The 10,291-nt window shown below is 35.7% G+C and overlaps 1 protein-coding gene across 1 annotated transcript in view; it reads left to right on the forward strand.

The window, feature by feature from the left end:
- Positions 1-8,794, forward strand: part of LOC145638921 (sucrose transport protein SUC4-like) — a 33,466-nt gene extending 24,672 nt beyond the window's left edge. The window contains exon 5 of the mRNA XM_081689985.1: positions 8,346-8,794. Within this exon, the coding sequence (XP_081546111.1) occupies positions 8,346-8,513 (168 nt within the window). The 3' untranslated portion in view covers positions 8,514-8,794. The remainder of the gene's footprint in view (positions 1-8,345) is intronic.
- The last annotated feature ends 1,497 nt before the right edge of the window (positions 8,795-10,291 follow it).

A 10,291-nucleotide genomic window follows, 5' to 3' on the forward strand; every position in this document is an offset into this window, starting at 1 on the left:
GGAGGAGTTTGTAAAATTGGAGAAATAAAGAGGAAAAAATTAGCGTGATATATTCGTGATTATATTACTACTGCTTGCTTGCTTGCTTTGGCTTTAAGAGCAAGAGAATTTATTTTTTTTTTTGAAAAAAATTGGGGCCCTGTGCAAGAGGGAGCACATGCTGTTCTACGGGCCTTCTTCCAAGTTAAATAAAATAAAGTATAAGGCTAGGTTAGTGGCCAAGGGATTTGCACATAAAAAAGGTGTTAATTACAGTGAGATTTACTCTTCGGTGGTAAACATACTTCTATTCGGGTGCTGTTGAGTCTTGAAACTCAAGGAGATCTTGAGCTAGATCAGCTCGACGTGATGACAACCTTCTTACACAGTAACTTGGATGAGGAAATTTATATGTATCAACCCGAAGGATTTAAGGTTAAGAGAATCAGGTACATCGCTTGAGGAAATCACTTCATGGATTAAAGCAATCTCCTCGACAGTGATACAAGTGATTTGATTCTTTTATGGTAAAACAAGGATTTTTCGGAAATAGTTACGACTATTGTGTTTACATTCGCAAACTTTGTGGAGGTGATTATATTTATCTCCTATTGTATGTAGACGACATGCTTATTGCTTCAGAATGAAAGGTTGAAATAGATAGGTGAAAAACTCAACTCGGCGAAAAGTTCGAGACTAAAGACTAGGGTGCTGCAAATAAAATACTAGGTATGGAGATTAGAAGAGAGAGATCAAGTCGAAAATCGTTCGTAAGTCAAAAAGACTATATTGAGCGAGTTATTGAAAGGTTTGGAATGAAAGGTGCTAAGTCAATGGAAACTCTATTGGCTCCATATTTTAGGCTCTGTGGTAAACAATCTCCCACTACAATGGAAGATAAGGTATACATGGATAATGTACCTTATGCTAGTGCAATTGGCAGCATGGTGTGTACACGTCTAGTCATTCAAGCCGTAAGTGCTGTTAGTAGGTTCATGGGGAACCCGGTAAAACACACTAGGAAGCAGTGAAATGGAATTTACGGTATCTAAAAGGTATCATTGACACAAGTTTATGCTTTATTGGAGATACATGTCAAATAAGTGGCTTTGTTGACTAGGATTATGCTAGAGATTTAGATAGAAGATGATCTACTACTGGTTATGTGTTTAAAATACATGGTGCTCTAGTTAGTTAGTTAGTTAGTTAGTTAGTTGGCGATCAATGTTACAAGCTACAATGGCTCTATCTACGACAGAAGCCGAGTATATGGCGTAAGGAAGCATTGTGGTTGCGGGGACTTCTAGATGATTTGGTTGGGGTTAAAGCGTGGTAGTGTGAATCTAAACTGTGACAGTCAAAGTGCTATCCACTTGGCCAAGAATCAGGTTCATCATGCTCGTACCAAACATATAGATGTAAGGTATCATTTTGTACGGGATGTCATAAAGAAAGGAAGTATTTCTATTGTGAAAGTGCATACAAATGAGAACCCTGTAGACATGTTAACGAAAGTTGCGTCAAGAAGCAAGTTCCAATATTGTTTGGAATTGCTTAACATTATCCCATGGTAGGTTACATGGAGAAATAAATGAAACTACGATTGGTTTGATCCCCATCAAGTCATTGTGAAAATGGTGCAACCGGATACATATTATGCAATTAGTTCGCCCAAAAATTTGAATGTTTTTCAAATTATGAATGAGGTGGAGAATTGTGGGAATATGTGGACATAATTAGTTCCTAAATTAATTATGTCTAATGTAAGCGGGATTAGTTTTAGAGGAGAGAAAATGATGGCATGCATAATGGTAGGATGAAAATAAATGTTTAAGCAAATGTTTCGTTGTTTTCTTTAGTAATAGAATCTATTTAGAGCATGTCTTATAAATTGTATAGGTTGTAATGCAGTTAAAATTTCAATCATTTTTATTCACATCAAAGTTTATTAGACTTAAGAAACTTTATTTTTTTGTATTTATTATTTCTTCATAGTGGTTATTTGTTTATCCCAAAATATTATTTATCTTTGTGAGGTATCGGTTTCATATTATCTAGTAGAAGCCATATTTCCGCTGCGAGAGCTCTAAGAAATAGAATCTAGAAATCAACAAGATTCATCTAGATCAACAGGAAAATGCACATGTATTACAACAACACTAGGGATTCTTTGGCATCCACTAAGCCAAAGAGGAATTATAAACTATTTGAGAAGTTTGGGTCAGGCATTACGAGTAGGTAAACTTGGTAGAATATGCACTCTCGGTGGAGGATGATGAGATCACCTTCAAACAAACTATCAAAGACAAGGATAACGAGAGTTGGTTGGTTGCTATGGAAGAAGTGATGCAATCTCTTCATAAAAATAAGACATGGGTGGTAGTCCCATTGCCCGTGGGAAAGACTACTATAGGTTGTAAGTGAGTGTATAAAAGAAAAGAGGATCCTTCGAAGTTAGATAAAATAAGGTTTAAGGCTAGTACAAACGTGACTCTGGTCGCTTGTGGTTGCGAACCAGATCGTGAAATTGACGTCCCGATTGCTTTTGTGTTTTTAGGGTTAAAGGTTGTTGACGGCTCAAAGCTCGATGTTGAAGCTTCAAAAATGGTGGAGTAGAGAGAGTAGAGAGAAATCAAAACATTGGATACTACTTTTTTTTATTAATAAATTAGGTAAAAATTAGGAGAGAAAAGTCAGAAAATTAAATGGCTTAAATTAAATATAGGCAATTGGGCCCTACACTCTATTAGTTTTCTCTTTATTTTTATGATACCCACCTAGGGGTGAAAGTTCAGTTTTCGGTTTGGTTTATTGCCCAAACCGAACCACAATATTTCAGTTTTTAGATTTTGCAAACCACACCGCACCACTTTAACTTTGAAACCGAACCAAACCAAACCACCTAAATTTCGGTTTTCTTAGAAAAAACCAAACCGCACCGAATTTCCCTAGCAAGCATCATAAACATAAAATATTGCAAAAAAAAAAAATGAACCAAACCACACCAAACATAAACCGAACCAAACAAAACCATACCGAACCAAAACCCACAACGAACCAACCCACCTTATTTCACCACCCTTTATCCCTTCTTCCCAAACCCTAACCCTAGATCAACCCAAAATTCAATCAAAATAAGTAGTGTCCGTGTTTAAGAAATTAAGAGGCGAGACTCGTAAGAGTACTAAACGAGTCTGACATGTGAATTTAGAATTGGAACCAACGAGTCTTGAGTCGTAATGAAGTAACAATAGCAACAATAAAGAACATTATGTATTTGTTCAATCACACTTACCACCACCGCAATTCCACCAAAAATCTCGAATTTGGGTTTCATAAGTCAAATTCGACCATGAAAACTCTAGATCTAGTGTTTTCATGGTCGAATTTGACATGAAAAATCTTTAGCTGATGCCCTTGATGGAGTTCGAAAAACCTCGAAATCTTCGCCGATGGTGATGCAAGCTGGTGGGGAAAAGAGGAGATGAGAGTGAAAGTGGAGAAGATATCACATGGGAAAGAGGAAGGACCTAAATTACTTTGGTTGGTTTCTTCATTTGAGAAGACAGAAGACTGTGGAGAGAGAGTGAGATTGAGGACTTGAGGAGAGAGAGTGAGAAGAGGAGAGAGATGGCGGAGAATAGAGAAGAGGAAAGGAGAGGTGATAGGCGCAAATAGGTTTTTTTTTTCTTTATATACTTAGGTTAAAATCTGTTCGGCTAGGGTATTTTTTGGGTTTGGGCCTAAATTTCGGTTTGGTTCAGTTTTTCACTTTCTCAAACCAAAACCGAACACCGAAATATTTATTTTTTTTAAAATCGAAACCGAACCACTTTCGAAAAAAACCAAACCATATTAGTTATTCGGTTTGGTTTTCGGTTCGGTTCGGTTCGGTTTTAAACCGAGTTTCTTTCACCCCTATACCCACCCTTTTTACTTACCCTTTATGGTTTTTAAAAGATATCAGATACGATTGACCCAAAGGCAAGGTAGTATTTTTTTTTTTTATATATATATATATCACCAAAGGGAAGCATTGCGTGTATTCTTTTTCGTACATGTTTCGAATCGTACCCTGTACCTTGTAACATTGATTTTGTGTTCAAAGATTTCACACACACACAACATGCTCCCTTAGGCTTTTTGGTTTTTGTTGTTATGAGCGAAATTTCCTTTGGACTTGTTGTTTCCCTTAGAATTTATTCCTTTTTTTAGACACATTCAAAGAAAACTTAATAAGATTAGCTTTAGACGAATTAAGAGACAAATTTTCAAACTTATCCTTATAGTGTTTGGCCTCTCCATTCTCATATGGCTAATGAGCTTTTGAGGTGTCATATCCTTCTTGTGCTTCAAAGGGTTGCGGTAGTCAGTCTTATTTTATAAAAATTTCTCAAGAGAACATTAGCTTGAAAGGTCTCACACATATTCATGCCTTCACCAAGAATTTCGGTCACCAAGTTTTCATAGTCATGAACTTGACCCATGATTGGCTTATCATCATCCATCTTGAAATTGATTCATTTACCCACCACGTACTTCTTCTTACCCGCATCATCCGAACCATGTTTCTTCTCTAAAGAATCCCAAATGGCCTTGACTTGAAGTTGACAAACAAGTTAAACAAGGTGGTGTTCATATGGTTTGAGAAGATGACCACGAACTAGCTTGTTGTCCTTTTCCTTCTTTTTCAAAGCTTCTGTCACGGTTGTCGCAATGGCGACCATAGCGGTAGCGGTTTCTTCTTTTGCTTTCTTGAGTAACTCAATGATGTCTTCATATAGCATATAATTTATTTTAATTTGCTTCAAGAAAATTAGTAACTTTTGTGACCACCTCTTATAGTTGTTACCACACCGAAATTGTTATAGTCTAATTATTATAACCCTGAAATATTTAACGGAGGAGGGATAATCAAGAGTTGTGAAATCCAAAAGACAAAGCCTTGATCAGAGATTAAGGTGAGCTAAGAACCTCTTAAAACGTCTCATTACTCGGGAGTTAAGGGGAAGTTACAAAAAAGAAGAGGAAGAGAAAGAGACGGAGCTCCAACTGGACGACGGAACATTGTGAGAAACATTTACACTTGTGTTCGGTTATCAACATATAAGCAATATAAGCGATATTTGAGCCCTGGTTGTAAAAAAAAAAAAATAGAGTAACTTAGAGTAACACTTATACGAGGCACTAGAAGCCTATTTTAGGCCGTAAAGAGATTTCTTCAGTACACACACATGATCCGCAGAAACGCAAGGTTTGATGTGTATAAATTCTAACATTAGGATAGCCATGTGAGAAAGCATTCTTGACATCAATAGATAGGTTAAGATTTAGAAAGAGCAATGCTAAAAACAGTGCGAATAGTAGCCGGAAATGTCTTGTCACAATCGATACCTCGCTGTTGAGTTTTTCCATCGCCTACAAGACGGGCTTAATGCCTTCAAACGAACCATCAAAGTTTCGTTTATGATGAAAAATCCACGCAGACCAATGACGTCAACATGCGGAGGCCTTGGTACCAAATCTCATGTATTATTATCAATGAGAGCATTAAATTCATCTAACATAGCACTTTTCCAATCTAGGTTACGAATAGTACTAATAGGATCCTTGGGTATAGAAGATATGTTAGGGTAAGTCATGGTGTTTAAGCTGTGAAAGTATTTTTAGTTAGGCTTGTATATGCTATTTTTAGCTCGAGTAATCATATGGTGGGATTGGAGTGTGGTATCCCTTGCGATTGTAGTGCTCGGGTGTTTACAGATCTTATGGTGGAAGGGGGATAGGGTGGGCAGTACTCCTAGTTCGCAAGATAGGGGAAGGGCTACGTGGATCTCGGCGGTGTGACAACATCGGTGTTATGGGATTGAGAGGGAAATAGTGGGCCAAAATGATTGGGAGGCCCACCAGACGATCCAAAAGGGGAGATAGGATCAGTGGGATGTTGAAGAAATTGGGTTTGAGTGCTTTTGAATTATTTAAAATGACTAATATTGGATTTTTCATCCAAATATTAGTCATTAATTTGAGGTCTGTGAAGTTTAGAAAAAGGAACGTATTTTCAATAAATTTCACATGGCGGCAAATAATGATTTTACCATTTGACATATCGTAGTTCTTAGAACCACGATTGTTAGGGTTTGTCAGTGCATAGTGGAAGCAAATTAATGATGTGGAGATTGATAAATATATATATATAAAAAAAAAGTCACGAACGACGAACACCCAAAATAATCCACATATGAAAATAGGAGAGTACAATAACCCTTGAATGGATAAGTAGTATAAGCAACGCTCTAGAAGCTCTTAAAGGAGTATTACAAAATAAGAATAGTGGATTAGGGAGATTGTGTGTAGGTAGAAACTGCGATCATGATATATATCTTAGAGAGTATCAATTGTCGGTAAATTCTCTCTAAGCATAGAGGGACACTCATAAAGTGTATAGTATCGGAGTATTGGAGGATATGTAGGTGGATACATTGCTCCCAAATGATGTCCAACACCTTATATTTATAGGTGATGTATGAAGGTGAAAGAAGTGGGTGGAATTTTCTACACACAAGCTCTTTAAATTCTCCACACAAGTCTTGAGCCTTCATGAGCATTCATTACTTCTAGATTATTCCACCATTCTCCATCAATTTCTCAATATTTTTTGAGTTTTTTAGAAACCATGAGTTATAATAAATTGGGTTATGGAATTTAGGCCACACCAATCCAACAACGATGGTTAGAAGCAGGACCAAGATAGACACATGGAGTAGACCTTTCTTGCAATTTGTGGATAGAAGTGGAGGTACAGTGAGGAAAACATAGACAATCAAAGATGGGTAAATATGAGAATATAGGGTCACGCTTATATAAGAATTTGAGTGGGAGATTTGAATCCTTGTACTTTGGTTATGATAATATTTAGAAGATATGTGGCCATTTCTAGAGCGTGATGCCAAAATGAGAGTGGCATGGAGGCGTGATATTTCCTGATTATGGTAACGATTGAAGGAAAAGAAATGTTTTCTTCAAAATTTAATTTTCTGAAATTGTTTTTCCTTTTCTATACTTATGTTCTTGAAAATGTTTGCATATCATATCAAATAAGTAGTATGATCATAGAACTTGTAGCCCTTACACCTTTCAAGGCATCCATAAAGAAATTGTTGTTTGTTTTTTTATTCAAGGAAGTAGTAGTAGCGGAGATTTAACAATTATTAAAAAAAAATAGTGAAGGTATAAGGAAGAGAGGGTTAGGAAGAGTGAAAAAAGTTGGTGTGGGTCCCACCTTTCTTTCTTCAGCCATGCGTTCACATGCAAACGGGACAAAAAAGAGTGGGGTTCACTACCATTGAGAGTGTATAATGTACATTTGTACCATTGAATCTCAAAGTGGAATTTTTGCAAGTACTCCCTCCGTTTTTAAATACTTGCTCCATTTTCCTTTTCCGGCCGTTTTTAAATACTTGCTCCATTTCCTTATTTGGAAAGCTTTTACAATATTTAATTAATTTCTTTCACCAAGTGGACCCAACAATATTAATTCCATATTCTCTCTCCTTCAATTCTCTCCACTACTTTTGGGTTTCTACAATTTTTTATTCTTCCACCAACCCCACTACCTTTATATTTTATTACTTTATCCAATTTCTCCTAAAACTCCGCGCATGGAGAAATGGAGCAAGTATTTAAAAACGGAGGGAGTACCATTGAGCGTGTATTTTGTATCACTGAAACTCTAGTGGTATTATATGACAGCTCAATGAGACATCTCTAAAATTGTAGTGAAATGACCTTTTAAATTCTATGAGTCATACCAAAAGCGGCTCACGACGAGCCGTTTGAAATGCCTCCTTTTTTTAGTCCTTGGGCTTTGCTTGAGTTGAACAATTTCAAATGTGTAATTCCCTTACAATGTGTGCTCCATATTCATACAGGATTTTAGAACTATCCTTGTTTACTCTATTGTCAATAGAGGTTGTAGTTTTGATTGCCTTATTGGTTGATGCAGTAAAAAAAAATACAAAACATACTTTGTATATGAAATGCTGTGTTGATGCATGTGTATAATTTTTTGGACCATTTTTTTTTATTTTAGTTTATTTTTTTTATCTTTTTTTTAACTCTTTGATATATTAGAGATTCTTATTGCTGCTGTTGACATTTTAGATTTTGTTTACTCCATTGGTTAATTACAACAGGAGATATTGCTCTATTACAAAATAGAAATCATGTAGCTCTTGTAAAAAAATCATGAGAATTTTGTTTTTTTTTTTTTTTGTTTTATTTATTTATTTATTTTTTTCCTTGAGAATCCATGATAAACAAAGAATGCACAAACTGTCTTAATAAATGCTCTGGTGAATATGCAGGTGATTGTATCCTTGGGAAGTGGGCCATGGGATCAACTATTCAGTGGTGGAAACTCACCATCCATAGCTGTAGCAGGAGTTGCTGCCTTTGCAAGTGGACTCATGGCAATTTTGATTCTGCCTCGATCTAGAACCGAGAAAACCAGAGTTCGAGTGATGCATGTATGAGGTATTTCTGTGGTTTGATTTTGTATAGCTATTCATGCATAAAGCATAGATGGCAACCTGTGAATCATGAGATTTGTACATAGTGATACCTCCATTTATTTAATAAAATGAGTTTGTTCCACTCAAAACTGGTTCATCTCTTACCAGTTACCACTACAATTTCTGGTTGGGTTTACATTATTTAATGTGTTTTGTGTCTATAAAGAATAAAAAACAATTCTTTCTTATATCCAAGTATGATTAAATAGAGATATACAGAAATTTTGTTTTTCTTACAGAAATTTACTGAAAGATTGCATATTATACTTTCACCTTGAGCACACAAAAGTTCAAATTGGAATTATTAAAGTGTTTTAGCTAATAACTCAAAGAATTCATCATAAAATTCTGAAAACTATATAACTCATGTTAACAATACAGTTGTTGGTTGGATGAATATAATACACGAACTGATCTTATGCATGGAGCATCATACAAAAAAGTTTGGTGATGTTCTATTGCTTTTGTTTTAGGTAGTGTTAGGCTGTTAGCTACATGTATGAACTAGAAATTAGGATTCAGTACTCTGGATGTCATTGTTCAGAGCAAATCGATTGTCTTTTATGGCTTTCCTGTGTTACAGTCAGTCGCAAAACAACTTTTGCAAGTAATGCGAAGGTGTTTTGCTGATTGTTGTATCTGACCATGATAAGCTAAAATCCTATACAATGTGGTGATGATGCCGAGATTTAACCCCATGTTTCCAAATTAAATCAGTAATTTACAAGGTTTTGTTTGATTTTGTGGACACTTTCTTTTTCCCTTTTACTATTTTGAAAATATATACATTAAGATATACTTCATATAAAGTCAATGATGGTGAGTAATGTGGGGTGAAGGGAGCATTAATTTTTTATGTTGAAATTGTTTCTAAGTTTGTGTTACTGATGATTCTACTCGGAAGTTTTTTTGTGTGTTGGACTGGTTGGAAATTAGGAATTTAGGATTACTAAAATGTGGCTAAAAATCAGAGTTTCCTCTGTTATTTTGGTCAATGTTCTCCCCATTTGAGGGTATGGGAAAATTCTACTGGATAAGATTTTTGGAGGAAATTAATATCATCCAATCAAAACGCGTCCTAGATATTAATGAGTAAATTGCAGGAGTTGAAGGAAAGCCCTCATTTCGAATCATTAAAATAATTCTAAAACAAGCGAAAAATGTACTTATTGGAAAGTAGAATCAGTTCTTCCCATAGTTCAAGAATGTTGTTTTGGTTGTGAATCTGTGATCAGAGAAATGGTTATGGTGTTATAGGAACGGATGTAATATGTTGATTACTTGATTAAGACCGAGTCACGATTGTCGCTGTGCAAGTTTAATTTTAAAGTTATTTTAGGATTCTATAAAAATTGTACGATATTAGAATAGTTGGAGTAGAATAGTAGAAGATCATAGCCATTAGTAGGGAGGCTGGAAGAAATCTTTCAATGTAATAATAAGTAACTTTTGAGTAAAACACGAGAAGTTATGCTCAATGCAGGGTGATTTGGGACAGGAATAATTTGTTCGAATGAGATCACGGATTTTTAATACACCCCTTGTTGATACAGACGATATTGGTTTGGTCATTGAAAATCCTTGTCAATACGTACAAAACCAAAATGACGAGGCCTTGTTTTTACACCATGATTCCGCCTCATGCGCTGATGCGAGCAGTGCTGGTAGGAGCCATTTATATATGTAAGACATTAATACACGATCTTTCTTTCTGTTTCGGTATGTGTAAGGATAAATGC

This window comes from Chenopodium album, chromosome 7, assembly GCF_948465745.1.
Source record: "Chenopodium album chromosome 7, dcCheAlbu1.1, whole genome shotgun sequence".
NCBI lineage: Eukaryota > Viridiplantae > Streptophyta > Magnoliopsida > Caryophyllales > Amaranthaceae > Chenopodium > Chenopodium album.